The sequence below is a fragment of the Lepidochelys kempii genome, chromosome 3, assembly GCF_965140285.1.
Source record: "Lepidochelys kempii isolate rLepKem1 chromosome 3, rLepKem1.hap1, whole genome shotgun sequence".
Lineage (NCBI taxonomy): Eukaryota > Metazoa > Chordata > Testudines > Cheloniidae > Lepidochelys > Lepidochelys kempii.
This window is the reverse complement of record NC_136382.1, coordinates 41,335,541-41,361,906: the sequence shown is the minus strand read 5'-3', so window position 1 is coordinate 41,361,906 and position 26,366 is coordinate 41,335,541. Positions and strand designations below refer to the sequence as shown.

The 26,366-nt window shown below is 39.8% G+C and overlaps 1 protein-coding gene across 1 annotated transcript in view; it reads right to left on the bottom strand.

Moving 5' to 3' along the window:
* Positions 1-26,366, bottom strand: part of DLGAP2 (DLG associated protein 2) — a 695,707-nt gene that overhangs the window by 29,751 nt on the left and 639,590 nt on the right. The window contains exons 9-10 of the mRNA XM_073336187.1: positions 22,401-22,620; positions 1,004-1,353 (exon numbers count right to left, since the gene is read on the bottom strand). Of these exons, the coding sequence (XP_073192288.1) occupies positions 1,004-1,353; positions 22,401-22,620 (570 nt within the window). The remainder of the gene's footprint in view (positions 1-1,003; positions 1,354-22,400; positions 22,621-26,366) is intronic.

Genomic DNA, 26,366 nt, shown 5'->3' with positions numbered 1-26,366 from the left:
ATGTACCCTTATTCCAGGAGTGGTGTAAAAACCCATGGCAATTACTTTGTGTGTAATGAAAGGCAGAGGAATTTAAACAGATGAGTAGTCCCACTGCAGTTAATGGGAACATTTGCATGCCTAAAGTTAAGTTTATGCCTTAAGTGTTTGCAGGCACAGAGCCTGCTCCTCCCTCCTCAAAAGTTCCTGAACTGTTTGCATGGTTACCTGCAGTATATTTATTAATAATCAACATTTGCTAGGGATATAACTAAATGACAACCAGCACCTAGTGTCTGCCAGTCAGCAGAAGAAATATGATTTAAAATTTGCATTCTAGATCATCATATGTCATTCACCTGAAACTACAGTGTGACAGTATGTTCTATAGACTGGCAGACATTTTGTAACCAAAAACATATTTTTTGTGTCACACAAATTTACTCAAAGGACTTTCTTATTAATTCTACATAATGTCTGTTCAGTTTACAATTCCCTGTTCATCTATACTGACACATTTTTTATCTTTTTATCCCCAACAAAGCTCCTGGTTCTGGTTTGCTTTGGGTGAGTTGAAGAAGTTATTATTAAGTAATAATTAAAAAAAACCCAAACCAAACAACCAAACAATAAACACGAAGCAGCATCAGTACCTATCCCCCATGGTCAAAAAGGAAAGATAATGAAAAAATGCAGTCCAGGATTTTAAAGCTGACATATTTCTATAAAAAAGACTATGAATTCATAGAGTGAAGGAGATGAACATTCTGTTCACCTGTAGATCCTCAATATCATTTCATATCAAGTGTGAATGACAGGTAACCTCCCTAGAGATTTATTCATTCATTTCACTTCCAGGTTATTGCACAGCCACTTTGCCATGATGCGAATTACAATTAATGCTAAGCAGCCAGGGGTTGTTTGTTAAATTATTAGAGTCAGTGAAGCTCAATGACTCATTCTATGCTATTTACAGAACCAAGGCAAGCAATTCATCACAGAACAGATGTTAATGATAGGCTACCTGAATCCCTATAGAGGACCGTCGACTCTTAAGAAACTCCTCAGCTTTTGTCACTAAAATGGCCTTGTCACTGGTTCGTACTGAAGTGATTTGACTCTCAGAAGCATGGCGCTGTGCCGCGGCAGTTTCCATGGCAAGATTCATGGCCTTGTTACTGTCCAAACTGTCTGTAGAGTTGTACATCCCTCGACCATCTTGTGGCCATGGGGAAATCCTCTGAGTCCGGCTATCATGATATGCATCCTGGGTGGATTCTGTGCTGCTCTGTGCTGTAATTGAGATGAGTGGCTTGGAAGTGGTACGTGGGGGTACCGGTGGTGGCGTTTTTTTGTAACTTGTATAAGTTACAGCTACAGAAGGAATAAAGAAAAAAAGAAATCAAGATTAATTTGTTAATGGCAATATTGTGCTTTATTGGAGAAAAATGTAAAACAGAGACTATGCTACTTAAAAACCAAAGACAATTGCAAAATAGTGTTCATCTGCAAAGCTCGCTATCAGCACAAACTCTTTCTCATCCTAAGATGGGTATCCATAGCAACAGGTTTATTTTATTTCATCAGGGAAGCAAGGATTGAAAACGCTCCTCATACTAAAATAAGAACCCTTGATTACAGTGAAGATGAAAGGAGTTAGCACGGATTTGTGTGTGTGTGTCTGAGTACTGAGAGTGATGTTCAGATTTGCACCCGTTAGTGCCCATGGGTTGGTTCTGCATGGGATAAAGCTGATAACAGGAATGAGGGATGATTTTTTCACCTTATGTAATCATTTGAACTCTGGACTCTTCACTGATTCAGTGGGGATTTAAGAAAATGACAGCAATATATTGAAACAAGAAATTCTTCGACAGACTCTTCCACTGAGCAGCAGCTCATTACACTTTTGATCTTTTTAATACTAATTTTAGGTTTACTGTTGGATATAGATTTACTATCTGACAATAATATGACTACTTAAATGGGAATAAGGATTAAAATATATATGATTAAAACAAGCTACAAATATTAGTCAAGCAGGAAATTCTGTACATACAAATGTTTCTAAAATGCAAAGGCTAAGAATGACCTTTAAAACCAAAACAGACTAAAATACTTTAATCTACAGTGACATTTTATCCCTATTCTTGTAGTAAATTTTAAATGCAGTGAGAGTATATTGAAGGGTACTATTTTGAAATAGACAGAACCAGCAAAAGTACAGATCTAAAAAGTAGGATGAAATTGATGCTGAAAGAACGGGCTACACATCAGAGGGACAGAGAACTAATATCAACAGGATGAATCAGGTTTGCTTCTGGTTTGACTCTAATCCCATCACACAGTAGAGAGTTTGACAAAGCATCAGGTGCATCCAGGAGAGACTAAAAAAGGGAGAATCCCGACCAGGAGAAATCTCTTGCTTTTTGGTATTTCAGGGAACAGAAAAATAACAGTTTGCAGAGTGGTAGAAAACACTTTATTTATTTTGTGATCACTATCATACCATAAACAATCTGAATTTTTAAATCCAACCCACCTGACTCGAAAGGGGCTGCACTAGCGACAGGTCCATTCACCAGTTCGTACTGTTTTGGTAGAGGAGTGATTTGTTACTGAAATAGTTAGACCAGTACAACTCCTAGGGTGGATGCAATTATATGGATACAATAGTGCCTTATAGCAGTATAACTTACTCCCCTTCCCATACAGGAATAGCTATGGCACTTTTACACTGATATACTTGTGCCCACATGAGCGGAGTTGTACTACTTTAACTATACCAATGTAGTTAGCGGCACAACTTGTGAGTGCAGATACAGCCTAATAAATCTACTATTAACAGCAAGGCTTTGCGTTTTGCAGGATTTCGTAAAGGTGACCCAGGTAAGCCAGGGCCTCAGGCAAAGAGTGCCTCCCGCTGTAGAGAGGTCACATGATAAGCGAAGAAATAGGACGATCCAGTTTTTTCCAGCTAGTATGAGGTCTATGTTACAGTTAGAGAGAGGAGGGGCTGGCTAAGAAGCTGCTAGCCATTGTAACTTCTGCTGAGCAAGAATGAGAGGGTTACCACATAGGGAAAGTAGAGCCAGGAGAAAACCGCCATTCTTCCATTTTCTTTTTATCATTGGTAATCACAGATGAAATAAGAAAAAGAGTGAGTACTGGGGAAGAAAACCCTTCAGTAGGAGCCCAGTTTGAACCTACCACTTATTTAAACTGCTCCAATTCTGGTGGAAATTTGAGGAGGCTCTTGCCTTTGAGTTAAAGAAGTTTAAAGGAACAGGGTCAATAGATAGTGCCATCAGATTCAAGAGATGTCAAAGACCTCACAGACCAGACCATCAAATGTTTGAAATACAGAAGGTGTTGTGGTATTAGTGGTGGGCTGAGTGGACATTGGTGACCAAATTCTAGACACAGGACAAACAGTTCTTGTTTGTCACTGCACTGACTATTGCTACTTTACTTAAAGGGCACTTGTGGTGACATGTAGACATAGCAATCTTAAACTGATTATAGCGAGTGGGAATGGGCAAATGACAGGTTAATGTGTAAAGTGTTTGAATAAAGAGGAAATATGTTTAAAATGTTGAATTATAAAACTGGAAAGTTCATCATTATACATCCTTACATACTATTCAGAAATCAGATTATGATTTTTCTGCCTAATTCTGGTTTTGCCTTGTCTTGCTTCCTTGACATGGAAGGGAAACTGCAAAACTGGGAAGGGGTCCTGAGTGTAAATCTGAACATGGGGCTCAAAAACATAGCTGTTCCAAGTGTGGTGCTACCATCTAGGTCTGGTGGTCATTCTTTAGTGGATTGTATGCCCAGGTAACTAGATTCTAGACAGTAAACATTAAGGTTACCGGACCGAAATGGCTGTTCAGGAATACTGAAACAACACTGAACGATCTAGAAAAACATAAAACATTTATCTTTAATCAATAATTACAAATATCTTGATTTATAATTTTAATCAACTATGAATATTTTCACTTCTCCTTAAAACAATGGAATGCCTGTCTCATCAATTTCCCTTAAGCCATCCTTGTCTGTAAACACTAGGGCAACTATTCATAAAAATCAGAATAGACTATAATAAGAACAGACTTTAATAAAAGAGTTTATTTGAGAAAATGAGACTGAAGAGACAGTCCAGATTCTGAGAGTTGATGCATTTTTTTAAAGCATGGTTGTGCTGTTCCATCACCAAACTTATCTCCTATCAGATTTGTAACTACTGGTTGAGAAGACAAAACCAACTAAAAACAAAACAAAAACACTTTTCAAATGCCAAGTAAGAGGGCAGCTTTTCAGAATATAGTTGTCCTCTCAGAGATGGAGATGACCACAGTATTTGAAAATTATGATAGTATCTGCAAAGCTTAAACTATAGCTCAAATTAATGATGGTGCTAGAAAAGGTAGATGCAGGTGGTCACAGTGCTGGAAAGCATTAGAAATAGGGCTACTGGGATGAAATGAAGTGGGTGAAATCCAGATAAGGAGATTAAACTAAGACAGGTTATCTGTGTTATAACTAATTTATTTTATTTCACCAGCTGTCTTCATCCCAGAGAACAGCAGTGAGCAATGAAGCATATGGTGAATGTGACAGTGAAACCTCATGGGCAAGCATAATCCTAATATACAGGCAATAGGTCCCATTTCTACCTAACCAATGTAAATATTGAACTTGTTCAATATATTTCCACTGTTAGCTTAATTTCTATCTAGCTTGTCTAAAGGTCCTCTCTTAGAAGAATTAGTGTGGTTGTTTGAATATTACTTTTTGGGGGTAAGATTTAAGAGTTACTTCTGTGAACTTAATATTGCTTTTGGCCTTCTGCTGAGTGAGCTGTCTTACAAATACATTTTATGACTTATTTCTGCAAAACACTGGAAAGCATTTGCGTCATAATTTACCCCCCCTGCACCCCTAGATGTGCAATGAGAGGGAGAAACCAGGAAAGAGGTAATGATGAAAAAAGATCTAAGCACATAAGCAATCTTAATATATATTTACAGTGAGACATAGCAGCAAAAAAGTCCAATGAATTTCCAGGTTGCAGACACAGAGACAGGGTTTCCAACTTTCTAATCGCACAAAAACGAACACCCTTGCCCCGCCCCTTCTCTGAAGCCCTGCCTCATCTCCAAGGCCCCACCTCCCACCGTCGCGCTCTCTCCACCACCCTCACTCACTTTCACTGGGCTGGGGCAGGGGGTTGGGGTGTGGGACAGGGGTGAGGACTCCGGCTGGGGGTGCAGGCTCTCTGCTAGGGATGAGGGGTTTGGGGTTCAGGAGGGGCTGTGGGCTCCGGCTGGGGGTGTAGACTCTGGGGTGGAGCAGGGATGAGGGGTTTAGGGTGAAGGAGGGGACTCCAGTCTGGGGCAAGGGGTTGGGGTGCAGGAGAGGGTTCGGGGTGCACGGTCCTGGCGGCGCTTACCGCAGCTCCTGAGAAGCGGCAGCCAGGTCCCTGCAGCCCCTAGATGGATGGGCAGTTCCTGGCCAATGGGAGCTGCAGAACTTCCCTGGTCGCCCATGCATCTAGGGGCTGCAGGGACCTGGCGGCCACTTCTGGGAGCCATGCAGAGCTAGGGCAGGCAGTGAGCCTGCCTTAGACCCCGGCCCCCACTGCATTGACTTTTAATGGCCCGGTCTGCAGTGCCAACTGGTGCCGCCAGGGTCCCTTTTCAACTAGAACGGTTGAAAACTGGATGCCTGGCAACCCTACACAGAGATCAGATCATTAGGCAGGGAAGTTAAAATCCATAGCTACACAGCTGGTGAGAGCACACCTGGATCTGTGTTCTATAAGGGCTGCTTTACTGCCAGAGAGAAATAGAAACTTGGAGGCACTAACAAAAATTGTTAAAATACTGGAGGGGCTGATTTATTGGGAAAGATTAAAGGGCCAATCCCAGTGGTTTAATCACTTAAGTAGTTCCAGTGAAGCCAATGGGATTATTTGTATGAACAAGATGAGCAGGATTTTGCTCTAAATGAACACAAAATGTATTGCTTAGCTAAGTGATAACTAAATAGAAGGTGATGGGGGCAAAAGAACCCTGCAGTAGGCAGATGTGGGAGCTGTCCCCTACATTAGGCCTCATCTTGATCTCTAATATTTATAGATTTGCTAAAACCTGAAGCATCAGGGTTAGTATCCCTTCCAAAACTTTTCTCAGCATTAACTATTATGCCTCTGGATATTCTTATCTATAAAAGTGTCCAATTCCTTCTGAATCTTGCAAAGTTCCTTGCCTCAGTGATCCCCTGCGGCAATGAGTTCCAGAGTCCCCTGCGGCAATGAGTTCCAGAGTCCCCTGTGGCAATGAGTTCCAGAGTCCCCTGCGGCAATGAGTTCCAGAGTCCCCTGTGGCAATGAGTTCTAATTGCATGTTGTGTAAAAAAATATTTCCTTTTCTCAATTTTGAATTTGCCACCTTTTAATTTCATTAAATTTCCCCCTTGTTCTTATGTTCTGACTTGGGGAGAACAGAAGCTCTCAGTCTACCTGCTCTTTACCATTCACTATTTTGTACACTATTATCAAGCCTCCTTTTATTTGTTTCCTTTCTAACATAAACAATTCCAGTCTTTTCAATCTCTGCTTAACTCAGTTTTTCCCTATAATGTTCTATTAGCTCCGAAATCCTGCCCTTCAGTGGAACAATTCACACACAAGTGTGAGGAGGCCTGGAGCAAGTCAGTGCGGCCACTGAATACATAGTGCGAGTTGAGCAGAGGCATGCCCAAGCTTCCTTAGAAATGCCCCGATTCCGTGTTTACGTAAAAGCTTATTTTCAATGTAAAACAGCATTCTTGGATAACACAGAAAATGCCCAATATATTGTGAAACATGCAAAATTTGATGTGAGTTTTTTATTTCCCTATTTTGCATGAATGATTTTGGTGTTTAATCGCTGGCCATTTTCAATACGCTGTGCAACAATCTTGCTGTTGAACACAGAGGCACATACAAAGCAAAAATGACAGATTGGTTCCACACTGACAATTGATCTGTGACATCTGCAGCAGCTCTGAAGCACAAACAGAAAAATGAGTTGGCACCAGTAGTCAAGACATATTATGGGATAGTTTTAACCTGAACACGTAAAGAAGTACGAATGAAAGAGGTTGAGACTGTCTTTCCTTTTACATTTGTAGGTTACCTCAGCAAAGATAGTTTTAAATTTATAAACAGGAAAAACCTTTTTCTGGAAATCAGAATTTACAACTTGTCTTCATCAGTTAGTTACTGATCATCCCAAAGCAAGGAAATGAAGTGTACAGGTCAAGATACACAAAAACCTCCCTCCTTATGCTAAATTATACAGATGTCTTATAGGCCCTTTTGAATAACAGTATGGGCTATTTAGATACTTGCCCATTGTTATTACAAACATATACAAGCAATTCCCTTGTGTTTTCCTATTAGAAAATAAATTTTTAGGCAAATTTATGTCAGGACAATAAAATGCTTCTATGTTTATTCACAGTGGACTCGATGTCTAGCTGGCAGCCGGTATCAAGCAAAGTGCCCCAGGGGTTGGTCCTGGGGCCGGTTTTGTTCAAGATCTTTATTAATTATTTGGATGATGGGATTAATTGCACCCTCAGCAAATTCGCAGATGACACTAAGCTGGGGGGCGAGGTAGATACGCTGGAGGGTAGGGATAGGGTCCAGCGTGACCTAGACAAATTGGAGGATTGGGCGAAAAGAAATCTGATGACGTTCAACAAGGACAAGTGCAGAGTCCTGCACTTAGGAAGGAAGAATCCCATACACTGCTACGGGCTGGAGACCGACTGGTTAAGAAGCAGTTCTGCAGAAAAGGACCTGGGGATTACAGTGGACGAAAAGCTGGATATGAGTCAACAGTGTGCCCTTGTTGCCAAGAAGGCCAAAGGCATATTGGGCTGTATTAGTAGAAGCATTGCCTGCAGATCGAGGGAAGTGATTATTCCCATCTATTCGGCACTGGTGAGGCCACGCCTGGAGTATTGTGTCCAGTTTTGGTTCCCCAACTACAGAAGGGATGTGGACAAATTGGAGAGAGTCCAGCGGAGGGCAACAAAAATGATTAGGGAGCTGGGGCACATGACTTACTAGGAGAGGCTGAGGGAACTGGGGTTATTTAGTCTGCAGAAGAGAAGAGTGAGGGGGGATTTGACAGCAGCCTTCAACTACCTGAAGGGGGATTCCAAAGAGGATGGAGCTAGGCTGTTCTCAGTGGTCGCAGATGACAGAACAAGAAGCAATGGTCTCAAGTTGCAGTGTGGGAGGTGCTATCTTCCCTCAAGTTACATGTGGTTTGCACACCCACACAGTGCCAAATTGGCACACTATATAGTCACTTATTACATCACGTATAATATATATATAACTCTCTATCACCACTGAGTTTGGCCCAAATATGCCCATTAATGATGCATCCTCTGAACCATGTTCAACTTTCATTAATATTTGCATTATGATATCTCTTATGAAGCATAATCAGAAATCAGTATGGTAGGCACTGTACAGATACGTTGTACAGAAGACAATCTCTGCCCCAGAAAGCTTACAGTTTAGGTTTCAGACGGGAAAAAACTGGTATAAATCCGAAGTATTTCTACTGATTTATCTCTTCAATGAAAGGCATTTTTAGATGTAACTGGTATAACTGAAAGCAGATTTTCTCCCTTAGACCTCGTTGCATTTTGCTGAATTTTCTGAGTATTGTAGAAACAGTTCTAGGAATAATTCAGTTACTCAGTCTAACCAATTTTTTTCAATGCAAATATAATTTCTACTAGAAATGAAATGCTCTTCAGACTGAGATTATTACAAATAACTAGGCCTAGGATTATCTAAGTGAATCAGAAGATTTCAAGACGAAAGGCAAGAGGTGAGACCTAGTATTTTGGATCGGACATCGAATTTCATGAGGTCACAGTTCAGCCACCTTCAAGAGATGCAGCTTTCTAATTCACCCACAGTTGTCAGTGCATGTGCACAATGTGATCACCCTTTTCTTATGAATCAACATAACCATTAATTTAATGACATTAAACACTAACTCAAGGGGAAGATGCCATTATCCAGGGGAAAGCACAACAGATTTCCTGAGTAACAAGCTTTATTCATCCTGGGTCTGGTTACTTGCTTCAGGAAGATACAATGTGCCCCAGATTTCAGAGGAGCAAGACAACTGAGCTGCTGTTGGAAAGAATGCACTATGTTTTCTCCTGTTCTCTTGACTAGTGCAGAAGGAAGGTGAGGCTAGTACTCCCTTGGAGCTTCCTTTGCTCTGCCAGAGTGCAAAACCTGCAACTGTGCAAGAGGAAAGTTTCCTTGTGCCAGCCAGTTTAAGGGCGTGACAAAATTTGGACCCAAACATAGAGAGTACTAAATTCATTGTGTGATCTTCTGATCATTATGAGAATTCTTATAATCAAATTCATTTACATCATTGAAAATGGTCACCTATAAAGTGTCCTTAAAGCACCGCCTTGCTTTGTTAGAAATGCTTTCGCATGCAGCAGAAATATGGAACTTTTTTTTTTTAAGTACTCATGGCTGCAAAAAAAAATCACTTTTAAAAACAAAGAATAATGAACATTAAAAGACTACTGACTGCAGAAAGCAAATGGAGCTTTTGAATTATGATATCTTGAGCACTTAAATGATTTTATTTGCTGATCAAAGGATGACCCCTTTGAGGGATTTCCTATAAATCCATGCCCCATTTGAAGGATAAAAGCCCTTCCTTTAAAAAAGAGGTGTCTGAGACATGGTTTTTATATTTAATAAGCAGGTCATCAATCGACTTCACAATCTGGTCTCTAATGGCCATGTAAAACAACTTTCAGAGATTAGGAGAATGTCACATAGGTTCATTTCATATGTACATAGACAAAAGGAAAGTAGAAGTGTGAGATCTAGCCAGTGGTTTCTTACCTGCATCAATACATTTCTGCGCTCAATAATAATGAGATGCTTTAGAAATGATTAGATATAATGACAGGTTTCAGAGTAGCAGCCGTGTTAGTCTGTATTCGCAAAAAGAAAAGGAGGACTAGTGGCACCTTAGAGACTAACCAATTTAATAAATAAATTGGTTAGTCTCTAAGGTGCCACTAGTCCTCCTTTTCTTTTTGCGATTAGATATAATGCATATGTGGCTTTGGGTAAACAAAGATGGATCAACTGAAGGAATGGGCAAAAGTTAACATAAATTAGTCACTTGGGGCTAGCCAGAGAGTCTAGTAGCACCTGTAATGCACAGGATCCACATTTACAGTCTTGAGCTTGGTCCCTCTCTTACATGCAGAAACAGTATGTACTCAGTATGGACCACAAGGAAAAAATGCCTCCCCTTGCTGTGACCCTCCCCACTACCTGACATGAGTGCTGACGGGCTCCCGAGGGAAAGGACATCACCATGATGTAGGGCATTTAAAAAGGAGAGCCACAAGAAACTGGGAGGATTCTGAAACATCTCAAACAAAAATGAGTCTTCTGGGTATAGATCTTAGGGAAATATTCCAATTCATAGGAATTTTTCATGATCTGAATAGAGGAAAATACATTTTTGCACTTCTCCACAGACAACTGTTACAATGCCCATTCCTTGCCATCCAATTTAATTACTCCATGCAATTATTATTATTTAAAATCAAAACTGATCAGAGAGCAAAAAGCACATGAAAGTCAATTAATCTGGGCCAAAGAAAGTTAAATTGCAGGGAAACTTGTAATTTATAGAACACTATTTAAGACACAAAATAGAAGGAGACACAACACTTGCACCTGGTGAAATCAATAGTATGTGCGCAAAGTGAATGTAAAATGCTACCATATCAGAATGGCAGTGTTTCACAGACACTTTGCATTTACACTGGACAAGTGTAAATGACTACACAAGGTGCAGAGTGGTGGCAAATCAGGCTTCAAGAATATATCCTTGTTATCCACTGGCCCTTCCACCCTGCTGGTCTGCTCTTTGGTTTCTCAGTCATTTCCTGCCTGGGTGCCCACTTCGGCCTTTTGTTCTACTGGAAAAGGATCTTTTCATCCTTATCCTGGGACCAGAGTGCCCCAGACTCCAGAGCCCTTCTCTTTTGGAATATTTCTGGGTGTTTTACTTCTAGGACAGAATTGGATATTGCAAACTTACAACCAAATTCTTTAAAAAACAAGTTATTTTGGAAATTAAGGAAAAAGTATATTTTAAACAAAAATTAATGATTTTCTTATCATAGCTACATTTTTACTTTTCCCCAAAAGCTAATCAGATTGGTGATCTTAATCACCATTCCAGGACAAAGAGGCTTACATGCTCACATGTTTCCAGAGATCAAATCTGAGGCTTGGGCTATGCCACCAACTTATGTCGGGATAACTATGTCGCTCAGGGGTATGCAAAATCCACCCCCTTCAGTGACATAGTTATGCCGACCTAACCCCTGGTGTAGAAAGCAATATGTTGATGAGAGAGTCTCTCCCATTGACATAGTCATCGTCTCTCATGGAGATGGAGTCCCCACACCAATGGGAGAAGCTCTCCTATTGGCTTAGGTAGCCTCTTCACTAAGCACTACAGTAGAGCAGCGCTGTAAGTGTAATCAAGCCCCTAGTTTGGCCCACTAGCATGCCCTCCTGCCTATTGCCAGGGAGTTTCTCTTGTCTCTCTCTCTCTGTCTCTTTAAAAAGAATCATTCTTGCTGCTTTCCAGAGATGGGCAGATGGGAAACCGTTAATATAGTCACAGTGACCTTTGTGTGCTGGTACTTCCTCGGGGAGTACTCTGCTTTCCCTGCACTTCAGTTCTACCAGAACTTTTATCTGTTTTTATCACAGACTAGAGTGAAATCTAGCTAAATATTTAAAGTTAAATAGCTTCTTACATAGTTTGGTTGTTGGGCCATTGTGTTGTAATAGTTCCTATTCATTTTCCCGGCTGGGTCACTCAAAGGTAGATTGGTTGTCAGAGATCAGATTTAACTGATCACAAAATACAATGTTTAGAAATCAAGGATAGGAGTACACATCTGTCACACATCTAATATATAATTAAGAATTGGCCACATATTACCACATTCTGGCACAATCCTTAAGATTAAAAAGCTGCAATTAACCATGTGCTCAGGTTTTTTGATGGAGCAGTTTAGTTACAAAGAATTCTATCATGCCTTTGAGGCACCGGCCTTACGTGGGGGGCAGTACATACATGCTTCATCTCAGGGTATATCTATACGGCCATCAGAGGTGCAGATGCACCGTGTACAGATGTACCCAAGCTAGCTTTCATCTAGATAACACAAGTACCAATAGCAGTGAAGCTGCGGCAGGACAGACTTCAGTGTGGGCTAGCTGCCCAAGGAAGTACCCAACACGCTGGGCAGGTTTGTACAGCTCATGCTGAAGCCCGGGCTGCTGCAGTTTCAATGTTACTGGTACTTGTGCTAGCTAGAGTTAAGATAGTTTGGTTGTGCTGCAATCATACCCCCTCACCCCCCTGACTGCAGTATAGACATACCCTCAGTGGCAGCTCATCTGGAGCACTCTGGCATGCAGCAGAGCAAAGCAACTGCACTGTGTGTTACTCTCTGCAGTCAACCAACTTTGCTGGTCCAGGGCAAGGGTTGCTGGTTGTGATTGGTTTCTGCAGGAAGAGAGGAGATCGCTCCACGATCTCTTTCCCCATGCACAGCCACACAGCAAATCGTAATAATCTGGTCCAAAGTCTTGTCTGAAGACCTGCTGTATAGAAATGTTAATGGATGGGACCAAATCCTATATATTTCTGTAGTTTTGAATTTGCTTGTAAAGTATTAAACATTGGGCCAGATCCTCAGCTGGCATAAATCAGTGTAGCTCCAATGAAGTCACCAACATGGAAGTCAATGGAGCTAGGCCAATTTGCACCAGGAGAGGATCTGGCACATTATCATTATCACTGTGTGCAGTACAGATGGGCTAGGTTAGTGTCTATTGTGTTTGTATTTAAAAAAATATAGGACTATTTTCTGAAACACCAGGTCACTGCTGCTGGACAAGTCTTATACCAATGATACTTTTAACGCAGCATGTGATGTATCATCTGTTCTTGACATCTCAGCACTGAATCGAATCCATGAAGCCATTTGAGACAATACAAAAGATTTATTGTTCATGCGATACGCAAGATGAATTACAAGCCATTGGGTGTGGTGCAGAAATGACTAGTTACAATTCTGTGGCTTACTTGATGATCACAACAGACCCTTCTAGCTGTAAAATCGATGAATCTATGTGACATCGTACAGGAAACCAACAAAACAAATAAACTGGGAAATGTGACCACTAAATTTTGAAAATGTTGAAGTCTAAAGAGTAGCATTTTAACACACAGCAATCTCCTAATTAGAACTTGAAGGAGAACAATATAAAAGGAATTACAATATTCAAGTCATTCAGTGTGTAAATCATTGCCTCCATATTGGAAGAATCTAGCTCTGAAGGCAGCTCATTCTACATAGACGGTAAAATCTATTTTGACAGTGTAATTAATGTTAATCTCAGAACAGAAATGTAAGTCAAGCAAGACATCAAGGTCACACACTGTAAGCGTGTACTAAAGTTAAAAGAGAGATGTGGGCAACACCAACGTTGTGGAATCGTTGATGGACTAGTTACGAAGGGTTCTATTTTAGATCAGTTAATTAGTAAGAAATTATAGTCTAACCAGAATTTAGCATCCTGTAGACAGCAAAGTAGTGTTGACAGCTGTTTCACCGTTCTAGACAATTTCTTTGTTCTTCTAAAATATTTAAATTGCACTACAAAACATGATCTTAGATTTTCAGCAGCAGGAAGGAGGTGGGAAAAATGTGAATTTAATAATGCGGCATTTAAAAATATATTACAAGCATTGAAAGTATGTTCTTCACTTATCAAAGGGCAGCAGAGAGGAAAAGGAACTACTGGGTAATCCTGCTCCTATTAAAGTCAATGGGAGTTTTGCCATTGGCTTTAAGTGAAGTAGGATCAGTCCCCATATTAGTATAATTCAGTGTTTCTCAACCCCTTCCCTGGCCCAAGGAGGGTCATGAAGTATGATCAGGGGAGTCACAGGCTATTGAATATATTATTACAATCTACAGCCAAGAAAATCTTGTCCCCCAGCCCGCCTTCCCACACACCTTTTTCCTTCAACGTCAAGTATTTCTGCCAATCTCTAAACACACACATACACACACAGACACCCAGGGTTATCATTATGATTGTTGATACGTTTTTACTCTTACTTTTATAGGTGGTTGTGAAAATGTTTGACTTTCATTAAGGAGTCACCAACCTGAAAAAGCTGAGAAATACTGGTATAATCAATTAACCTTAAAAGAAGTATCATGCAATGAAATGGTACAAGATGGTGCAAGATGACAGTTCTCCTAGATTAATGATAATTATAAATTACTAAACCAACTTGAATAATAAAAATAATACAACAATTCATTTTATATGGTGCCTTTCATTTTAAAGGGCTCTACAAACAGCTAACCCACACAATACCCAAGTGAGATGGATAATCATATCCTGTGTGTACAGATGGGGAAACCCACTTACCCAAGGATACAGGAGTCACTATCAGAGCCAAAAATAGAGTGGCTTCCAGTCCTGTGTTCAGACCAAACATCTGACTCTTTTGTGCACAGCATGACTGATACATTTCCCTATATTCAGTATCTCCATAGCCTTGAAGAGGAAGTATAACTCATCTTTATGGTTCAGATGGCAAGAAGAATGCTTGCTGGTTTAGTAACAGGCACTGTGCTGAACTGCAGCTCACCAGCTAAATGAAATATCAGGCATCAGGGGAGTCCTGAAGCATGGTTGTTGGAACATAACCTCACAAGTCTCATTTTCATTAACAGGACTTCTGTGACTAAATACCTACAGATCACACTCAAAACTTCCCCATTTGGATCTAGTTATTAGAGATAGTTTTATAATGACAGAACTGAAAATAATTTTCGGCAAGAGAAAGGAAATCTGAAAGTCCGAGGATATTTTATTATTGACTGGTGGAGTGAACTATAACTCGGGCCCTACCAAATTCACGGTTCATTTTGGTCAATTTCATAGTCATAGGATTTTAAAAATAGTAAATTTCATTATTTCAGCTATTTAAATCTGAAATTTCATGATGTTGTAATAGTAGGGTCCTAACCCCCCAAACAGTAGTGGGGGGGGGTTATTGTAGGTGGGGTTGTGGTATTGCTACCCTGACTTCTGCGCTGCTGCCTGCAGAGCTGGGCCCTCAATCTGCAGCCACCATGCTCCGGCCGCCCAGCTCTGAAGGTAGCAGCACAGAAATAAGGGTGGCCTGGTATGGTATTGCCACTCTTCTGCGCTGCTGCTGGCGGAGAGCAGCCTTCAGAGCTGGGCACCCGGCTAACAGCCGCTGCTCTCTGGCTGCCCAGCTCTGAAGGCAGCAGCGCAGAAGTAAGGCTGGCAATACTGCGACCCCCCTAAAATAGCCTGGCGACCCCCCCCACAACTCCTTTTTGGGTGAGGACCCCCAATTTGAGAAACGCTGGTCTCCTTGTGAAATCTATATAGTATAGGGTAAAAGGACACAAAAGGCCAGATTTCATTGTGGGAGACCAGATTTCATGGTCCATGATGTATTTTTCATGGCCATGAATTTGGTAGAGCCCTAGCTATAACTGAAACTATCTCGTGCTATGTGACCAACTGGATTTGGAATTACAGTTCAATCGTTTAATAAATATGGAATTCTATTTATTTTTCACAACCCTTTACTAGTCTGAGTGCAACTGGTTGAGATAGGTTCATTTAACTAAACAAATTCCCCATTATTCACCAGTGGCTATTTGCTAATCCATAGATTCTCCCAGCTACCAGCTGACAGAAAAGGGTCAAATACTGGTTCAAATTATGGTGAATGATTCCAAGGAACAGGTACCTTACAAGTTCCAGAACTGGTTATTGGTCACTTTACCACCCTCTAGAGCAAGAGTTTTCTGCTGTACCAATATAACCCTTCCCTCCAGTTGTTAAAACCTAAATGGGTCTGGGATTCCTTCTGAGAGACAGCCTCTCACCTTACATCCCAGTGACTCAGTGAAGATCAACTGCAGTGCACTCGTTATTCATTCCTTTGGGGTAAAATTCTCATAGTCCAGAGTTGGGTCTTTTTTTCATTTAAGAATCCCTGGCTTTGGACCTCATTCCCTTTGGTGGTGCTCCAAGACCAGTTTAATGAGCTTCAGGGCACACAGGAAGATGGTTACTATGCAGATCAGCTCTGTTTGAATGTGGTTGTGTTTTTTTTTTCCTCTTTTGGTTTTATTTTAATTGATAGTTTGGGGATTTTTTTTCCTATTAAGGCATTAGGATCAAATCATCTCTCTCTCTCTCTTACACACACGCACAAATCCTCTATCCAAACCTTTAGTGGGCAGCACACACCCGGAACACTACTGAATGGCAAGGGGGAAGCAGCAGACACCCGGCTTGCCTTAGAGATGGGACTATGGATGCTAGTATCACCATTTGATGTACTTGTTCAGGTTACTTTGATCCACCTTTTATCTTGGAAATAAGAAAGTAACAGGAATAGAAACCCTCTCCTTTGCTGCTGAGGGACCTCCTCTATAGCAAGCATTTGGAGGAGACAGATAATTTAATTCTTTAGTGCTTTCTCCTGATAGGGATCATTGAAGAAGTATTAGGAAGGGAAGGTTAGGAGACTGCAGAGTGTGAATTGGATGGAATAAACTGTTGAATAACCTGGTCTGAAGTAATTCCACTTCCTGCTGCCTGAAAAAAAGAATGTAAGTGGTTGGAAATGGAGTATACTGGCCTTTTAAACTGTTGAAAAAAATCCACTGGGCTCAGCAGTGTTGCATTCTAGGTTTTTACTCTGGGAACATACCAGAGCAACAAGGAAGGCAGCTAACAAGGAAGAAGAAGTGGTCTCAGGGTTGCAGTGTGCAGTTTGGAAGAAAAATCCAGGCTGCTAACTCTGTTTAGAGCCTGAGGCCACAGTTTCAGAGTGTAGGTGGGTACAAACTCCATATTCCTGCAGTAATGAGGACACACTGAGCATTGTAGTTTCCTGGCAATGCTGAGAGTCATAGAGCAGGATTTCAGCACGGCATGCTGGGAAGCAGATTTTGTATATTAGTAGCTTTCTTCCCTCATAAGGAGAATTTGACAGACCTGCAGAGATCCAGAAATACTAAGGGTCTCTCGCTGAGTGTCATAAATATAAAGGGAAGGGTAAACCCCTTTGAAATCCCTCCTGGCCAGGGGAAAGCTCCTCTCACCTGTAAAGGGTTAAGAAGCTAAAGGTAACCTCGCTGGCACCTGACCAAAATGACCAATGAGGAGACAAGATACTTTCAAAAGCTGGGAGGAGGGAGAGAAACAAAGGGTCTGTGTGTCTGTCTTATACTGGTCTTTGTCGGGGATAGACCAGGAATGGAGTCTTAGAACTTTTAGTAAGTAATCTAGCTAGGTATGTGTTAGATTATGATTTCTTTAAATGGCTGAGAAAAGAATTGTGCTGAATAGAATAACTATTTCTGTCTGTGTATCTTTTTTGTAACTTAAGGTTTTGCCTAGAGGGGTTCTCTATGTTTTTGAATCTAATTACCCTGTAAGATATCTACCATCCTGATTTTACAGGGGGGATTTCTTTATTTCTATTTACTTCTATTTTTATTAAAAGTCTTCTTGTAAGAAAACTGAATGCTTTTTCATTGTTCTCAGATCCAAGGGTTTGGGTCTGTGGTCACCTATGCAAATTGGTGAGGCTTTTTACCAAACCTTGTCCAGGAAGTGGGGTGCAAGGTTTTGGGAAGCATTTTGGGGGGAAAGACACATCCAAACAGCTCTTCCCCAGTAACCAGTATTAGTTTGGTGGTGGTAGCGGCCAATCCAAGGACAACGGGTGGAATATTTTGTACCTTGGGGAAGTTTTGACCTAAGCTGGTAAAGATAAGCTTAGGAGGTTTTTCATGCAGGTCCCCACATCTGTACCCTAGAGTTCAGAGTGGGGGAGGAACCTTGACACTGAGACAGGAAAGTAAGCTGTCAGTTTAAGCTATATTTTTCCTTTCAGGCCAGTGTTGCCCTGGGAAAAGTTTGGGGGTATGCATGTATGATTTTGAACTTAGCTATAAAGAAGAGTTTGTGATATGTAAACAAGAGTGGGGAAAAAGGCATCTTTGGGAATGGGAATTCTTGGTGTTTGCTTTGGACTTTGCCATATACCCTCTTAACCAAAATAAGAACGGGGCTGGGCAGTGGAATCTCAGAATATGGCATCACTACTAGCAGCAGCGACAAGGGTGAGCAGCTTCAGTGACAGTATATCTACAGTGGCAAAGAGATCACTTGTTCACTCTCCCCACTCCCCTGGGGATGGAGGTTAACCCACTTGAGCACACCCCTGGACTCAGGGACTTCATTGAGCTCAAGCAACAAACTGTGAGTGAGGTGCAACAGTGGGGAGTGGAATGTTAAAGGGACATTTGTCCACTGAACTATCACAGCACAAGATGGGAAACTGAGGCAAAGTGTTGCCCAAGATACAAGGGGGCAAGTGTTTTACTTATTGTCTGCATATTGCCGAGTCATTGTTTTCCCAGATTAATGCTGGACAACACAGCATTAATGCTCCCCTTAATAAAATTTTCTTTTGTTATACACAGACTCAATGCTTGTAAGTAGGAAAGTAATGCCTATCACAGGTGCCCAGGGGTGGTGTTTAGTTTTCCCAGATTTCTGGGTGGGGGCTTGAGCTGGTTTTGTTTAAAAATTGAATTCAGCCTTTCCTGCTATTGCCACCACTTGGCAGAAAGGTTACAACATTATCCACTTAACAAAACAATGGAACATAAGAACAGCCATACTGGGTCAGACTAAAGGTCCATCTAGCCCAGTATCCAGTCTTCCAACAGTGGCCAGTGCCTGGTGCCCCAGAGGGAATGAACAGAACAGATAATCATCAAGTGATCCATCCATTCCCAACTTCTGACCATTCTTATAGAAGATGGACAGAAAGTTCTTAACCACAGTGAATCATAATTAGTCTTGGCAAGAGTCATACAGACGAGTGGGATTTACCATTGGTCTCCAACAATGTGGACTGCTTTGGGTCATTGTCACTTATTCTCACTGGACCATAAGGATGAGTGGGGCACTGGCTTCTTCCTGATTTAGATAAGGCCAAAAGTATAGGTACTGTCCCTGAGTCTTCATGTTCACATTCATCGCCAATCTGGTGTTTCCTTTCTTGGAGTAAGATTACATCATTTTGAATTCTACCAAGTAAGTAGCCTCAGTTCACTGTTTAGGTGGTATTGCAAAAAATAACCCTGTTTTACAACCTGGCTGAGGTTAGGGGAGAGTTTTGCTTCCTCCCACAGAAGAAAAAAATCAATCTGACAAGTAAGGGTGGATAGGGATTCGTCCAATGGATAGCCCAGTTTACCGGCACAAAAAGCTAACCCATAGTAATCATCAGTACTCAAGAGCATGTCCTGGGATCACGTATGTCTCTGGAAAGTGGTTTAAATATTGGAAGAGTTGACTATGGTAACCCTCTTTCCAAATGTTATGAGGACATCCTAATGCTTCTAACAGGATGAGCAAATATGTCCCACGTACTATTGAATAAAGCGGTAGCTTTCCTGCCATTCTGAATGAAACCTATGTGTCTGTCCACATTTGTAAGCATCTTTTGACAAACTAAGTTTTATAAATGTATATATAAATATACATCCAAAATAGATAGTTCCATAATTAAATTCAGAGATGAAATATTTACATTTTCTCTTACATTATTAAATCTTTTAGCTAAGTCTAATGCTACAATTTCTAGTCTGTGCTACAATTTCATTTCTTTACAACATTGATAAAAGGCAGCCACGGCTCCTATTACTAATATTTAAACTAATAATGAAATTGTGTTTCCTGTTAATTTTCTAAGAAATGGCCTTAATGACTTTGCCAAGAAGGGCTTATAATAGCAGCAGCGGGGAAAAAATCTGACCAAAATTAATCTTCCTAAAGATTCAAAAGGGTGAATTTGCACTGAAGGTTGAAATGGAACTTTAACCTTTGTCGCTTTTATTTGAAAGAAGCCTATGGGCATGTTAAATATCGGCCAGCCTCTTACATTGTATTGTATCTAATAACTTCTTTTACAATTTTCAGATAAGTAAAGGAGGAAGTAAGGGGTTATTTGAAATGTAGCAATAATATGAAAAGAAGCATCTGTCTCTAAAGTGCTAAATGCTGAAGAGAGAAATATGAAACAGTTATTCCATGGTTTTACAGCTAATGACTTGTTTGGAAACTGGAAATTTCAATTAATATTGAACCACATAATCAGTGCTCTCCCTTGCAAATCTAATAAATATTTCTGATTTGAATATTTGTCTTAGGTCAGTAACCCCGTAAAAGTTACGAACAAACTTGTTCCGTGGCACAGGGATAATAATTTTTATTAGAGAATGTCACAAACTGAAAAATCTGAATACAGATCCAGATTCGGAACCTTCTAAAGTCTATGGGATTTGGAAACAGAGTTCTCTTTAGGGCCCCATTTCTAATTACCAGTTTTCCTATAGTCTTTTTTTTGCTATGGTGTCACTATTTCCTGACCTTGACTAATAAGAAATATTATGTATTTAGACAACAAAATCTATCTGATAAATCATTCCAGAAATAGGAAGGAAATCATGCGTGAAATGAAGGTTAGAGTTTTCAAAACCACATAATTTAACCAGCAGACTGCTAATCAATGTATAGCATTTTTCATGAGGAAAGAACAATGGGACGCAGTCATATTTATTGTCTAATCTGATGATTTTGCCAAACATATCATATTCTATTCAACTTTATGACTCCAGGAAAAAGAAAGTGCTCTCCTGAATGGGAAGGCTGTGTTTAAGCTGGAATGCAAAGTCACAGTATCTCAGGTAGATAAGTCAACCAACTTGTCTTCTAAGTTAGATCTAGAAATGTTCTAACTTCGGTGCCTAAAGTCAGGTATAAAAACCCATATTTAGGCACCCACGTTTGACTGCTTTGGTCTCAGTCCATGCAACAGTATCTTCATATTCATCATACGGTGCTATACAACAGCTGGGAAGAATGTAGTCCCATTGGTGGCTATTAAAAGTTTTATTGCTTTATATATTTTATCCCTTGATGACAGAGTTATTAAAGCTTCTAAACGTGGGATGGAAATGTGTATACATGTGGTGAGGGAAGTAACAATAACTATTTGTATTTTAGGAGTTGCTTACAATATCTCATTAAGCTGTGTTGTATAAAATGATACATTGAAGATAAAATAACACAGAATGCTCTTGGTAGTACTGTATGCTGATGATAATGAAAGACAACAATTGCTTTCTGCTCAATAGCTCCTACTGCTCTGCTGTATAGTAAATATGTCAAAAATCAATTTAAGTAGGCTTGTTTCATTTTTTGTTTGGGCTATATTTTTACTTTCTGTGAATGTGGAATCTCATTTCAGCAATATGAGGATAGGTCAGTATCACTGAGTGTGACAGGAATATATTTGGGAATGTAAAAATAGATTTGGATAACTTCACAAATGTTATAATGGATTCAGTTTAGTTTTCTAACTTATCTGTACAATATTTGCTCACCTTTCTCTATAAATGACAGTTAAAAATAATAAAATAATAAAATCAATCTCTTTGTTAAGCAACTTAAAAGAAAAAAAGTAGCTCTAAAGGTGTGAAAGAATCCTAAAAATGAGTTGAATAATAATGAATGATAATGATTACTGATGAGTAACAGTGAAGATACGTGAAATATGCCACTGTATATGATCCTTATCTGTCATACCCTTTCCAGAGTTAAGTAAGTTACACCCTGCCCTATCCCTAAGAGTTTGGACCAGATATTTAAACCCCATCTTCCCTTCTTGTACCTGCAATTTAAGGGCCTAACTGATTGTGAATGTAACTGATCTCTTTTAGATGTTTAATTTCAAGACAGGCAGGTGCAATCAGTTATTTAAATATCTAAATAACACCATTTTTTGCCTGCAATTATTTGCACTTGCAAAACTGTGCAGGTGAGCAAAGCAGGTGAAGTTAAGTCTATGCTCAAATTCAGGCCCATTATAGTCCAGGCCCACTTACAAGTTCTAATGAAAATGAAATTATTCATAACTACACATTCAAACATGCAGGCACTACAGTACAATATTAAAGGAAGGCCTGATTCTCAAGGTACTATATCAACATAAAAGACAATATCAATTATGATAATTACACAGGGAAAAACAGGCTTTCAGTCTCATGCACCATTTTCCATCCTGATTATTTTTACATGTGAAGGAGGCCAGAATAGATTTTCTTACCTGTTGTTGACCTGACAGTTGAGGTGATGTTGGAAGATCCCATAGCAGGGATACATTCATCATCTTGGGAGTAACCTGCCTGAATGGCCCTCAGGTAACTGTGGCTTCTTGTTCGGAAGCATCCAGGGAGGTCAAGGGCATCCATTGCCTGAGCTTCAACTTCACTAAACACTGATTCACACACCGACTCAAATTGCCCATTGACCTCTGCTTCACTCATCTGAATAAATAACAACAATGCATTTGATTTTTGACTTGCTTTGTTTGTGATCATCATGGCTTCAACGTCTGTCAAGTGGACACCTGTGCATTGATGAAGAACTGTTTAGCAAATAATTAAAGATTAGGAAACCCTTCTGAACACATTCACATTTTAGCACTTTACATTAGCCATATATAGTATGTTTTAGATGACCATCGTTAGTTTCCATTTGGTTTATTTATATTTAATAAATATGAAGAACACTAACAGATACATCCAACAATCCAAATCTCTATACACTGATTAGGAAATCTATCCACTATCACAACTGGAGAGAGAAGACCCATTCAATACCATTTAATTATATCTGGTCTTTTACCTGAGACATTGAATCAAACGAGTCTGAATTTTCAGACTCTTGAGTTATATTTACCCTAGCCTGCAAGCATAGTGGAGAAGTGGGCTGAATAGTACCTTCTGTGCACAACTCAACAAATTTACTGGCCACATAGCTTTGTGTGTACAGCACCCTTTAAAGGGGATGTTGCAGATTGTTCTTTTCCCCTTGCTATGCGGGAGCTCCAGGAGCTATCTATGTCACCCAGTGCCACAATTTAAGCCCAAAGTGTGCTAACTGACAGAAGAAAAGAATCACTTGCCACTTGCATTGCAACAGAACAGATGCGTCTGCAGCTGTATGCGTTGCCCTCGATTGGGATGGTGAAGTGTCTGTCTGTGATTGAGAGCTAACACCACACTCTGGACCTTTTTTTATTAAAAATTGTCAACACAAATCAGTACCTGGTCCATGAGTAACTGGACATGGGCGAGGCCTTATTTTTTTCTCTAGAGACAGGATTAGGGAGGTAAATGGACCAGCAAGCTGGAAACAGAATGTCTGTATTTAGCTAGGGGCACCAAGGAAACCATTTACCATGGACAAAATAACAATGGATAAGATAAGTTGGGACCATAAAGATGAGGTAAACAGTAAGCTGTACATGGACAGTGCAGGGGGCAGGGATTGGTTTCTATAAAGTATGGTAACTAAGTCAAACCCCAAACACATGTTGGAATGTCTAGTGAATGAAATGTGATGTGTACATGTATATAAAGGAAGGGTTTTTTTGTGTGACTTTGGATGTGTGGTACACCCCATACCCACCCCTTACGGTTGAGTCGGATCAACTCACCATAGCTTTGATGCATGCCAAATAAAGGAACCAAACTGACAAGACTGGAGTGAGACTGAATTCATGGGGAACCAAGTGGAAGAGGCCACAGAGGAACCCTAACATAGCGGTGCCATGACTTGGATACGCTCGTCTAGAGCTGGTAACATATATACCCTTATACCCTTAGTATGAGGGTCGCAACCTAGCATTAAGAGAAATGGCATTGGTAGGGTTTAAGGGTTTAAATATGAGGAAGTTAGCATCATGCTGGAGAAGTGGATTAAATCTAAGGGAGGACCCTATAGAGAAAGATTAGAGGGAGACTGGATCCAGGTGAAAAAGGAACTCCAGGGAGTCGTATTCAATTTTTTTTAAAAAAGAATATTTGGCAAAGCACAGCAGAGGTCTATTGAATGTCACTGACATTTTCAAAAAATAGGATCCATTGGCAGCCATAAAAATAGCATCTAGTTTGTTTGTTTTTATATTAATGTAAAGAAAGCCCAGATCAAAGCAGCAGCTTTACAAGGATTATTTCTAGTGGCTAAAACATTACAAACAAAATGTACTACTTTGAAAAATGAATGCTAAAAGCATAAAAAGCAAATGAAAGTTGTAAGAGGAGGAAAGAAACTAAATGGAAAAGATTCCTTAAAAAGTTAAAAAAAAAATCCGAAGTAAAAAGCAGCCATTCAATTTAGAGAGTACAGTTGTGCAGGCAAAGTATACTAACTTAAGAAATAAGAGCAAAAGTCATAAAAAATAAGCTTAGACCACTGAGGAAAAGTCAGCTGAGAAATGTGTTATTCTAGGAAATAAAATAGAAGAGTTATAGTCCCAGAATTTGGCAGCTAGTAAGGTCTAGGGAAATGTCTTATTAAACAGTGAAAAACTGAAGTGACTACTTTAAAAAAAAGTACATGCAGCTAAATTTTTGCACAGATTAACACTGGAGATCTTGGAGGGGAATAAATAGTCAGGGGCAGTAAAAGTAAAAGTGTTAAAAAGGACTTTAGTGTATAAAATGTTAAAAGGGACTTTAAAGTGTTAAGAAAAAGAAAGAAAGAAAAAAGAATACTTGGTTTAATAATGAAACCCAGTTATGGCAATATAACTCAGTGCATTCATGCCTAGTGAAATTCTTAGTAATCAAATTATGCAAAGGAAGGTCAAGTGGTGACAACTACCACCACTATGCTTTTCTCTCCAACATGACTTACGGCCACTCTAAAAAAGGGGGGTGGGGCACTTTGTGTCTGTAATAAATTAATTGTGCTGGCTGCTGCAGGTATAGGGACAATCTGATTTAAATTGTCTGACTATGGATGAGTTAGTTAAAATCACTGAAGAAATTAGGGATTTCTCTATGGCTTAACTGCTTCTGAATGTAGTAGGGGAAATGCAACCTGGGTACAGCAAAGTAGTGGAAATGTAACCTGTGTAAAAAAATAATTTAAAGCAATGCAAGGGGCATTGATCAGCTCAAACAGCAAACTGTGAAAAAAGAAAAAAATGTTTTAAAAAAACTTCCTGTCAAAAAAAGTGAAGTGTAACAGTCAACTTACTAAAACCTCAAGTAGCTAAAATGCCAAGAAAAAAAGAGAAAGAAAAAAGGAAGTAACAACAGTAAAACAAAATGTTGCTAAAATACAGCGGTTTTTGTATTTTAGCTATTTGAGATTTTAGTAAGTTTATGTTACACTCTATATAGTATACATATTGCTGTAATTGCTTTTAAAGAAGTTTGGCATTAAGTCAATGTGTTCTAATAATAATATCTTGTGTAATATATGAGGGATACATGCTATACAAAGTAAAAGCAGCCTCGAGTGATATGGATCAAGAAAAACTTGCCCTCTTTTATCACCACATAAAAGTTAAAAATTTGGCACAAGATAGGTAACACCAGTTGGAGAAGGGCACGAAAATTAACTGGGGTCCAATACCATGAAGTTAAATGTAAAACCACTGTAACCCATACAGTGTGGAAGAAATTTATTTTCCCTCCTCAAATACTGTGGAAAGACCATGCAAGATCTGGAAAGCCCCAGACTTGTCCTGCTGTTGGCATCTAGGAGACACTTATGGGTGCAGGTGTACTGGTTTACAGACAGAGTTGTCAGCATGTATGTTCATTCTGGGGGAACAGTCTCTAAATTTCACAGTACAGTTGAGATGCTGGGACACTGGTGAAGTAAAAACTGCTCATGGAGGTAATAAGTATTGTGTGGTGGCTGAAGAAGACCACTCCTGGTACAGACCCAGGAAATGTTATTTTAATTGGCCTATATTTTGTTTCATACCTACATTTCCTGTATTAATAAATGAAAAAGTACCAGTTTTTATAATGTAATTAAAATAAAAGCAAAGTTAAAATTACAGAAGGAGGCTTTAAAGGCAGAGCAAGCCTATAATGTCATGGTAGGATAGACCACCAAACCAGGAAGAAGAAGTGGACGAGGCTTTTTTAAAAAAGAACAATATAATCCAAAATACAGGGTTTGGTGGTGATGGGGAACTTCAACTACCCAGATATCCATTTGGAAAATAATACAGCAAGGCAGATTATCCAGCAAGTTCTTGGAATGC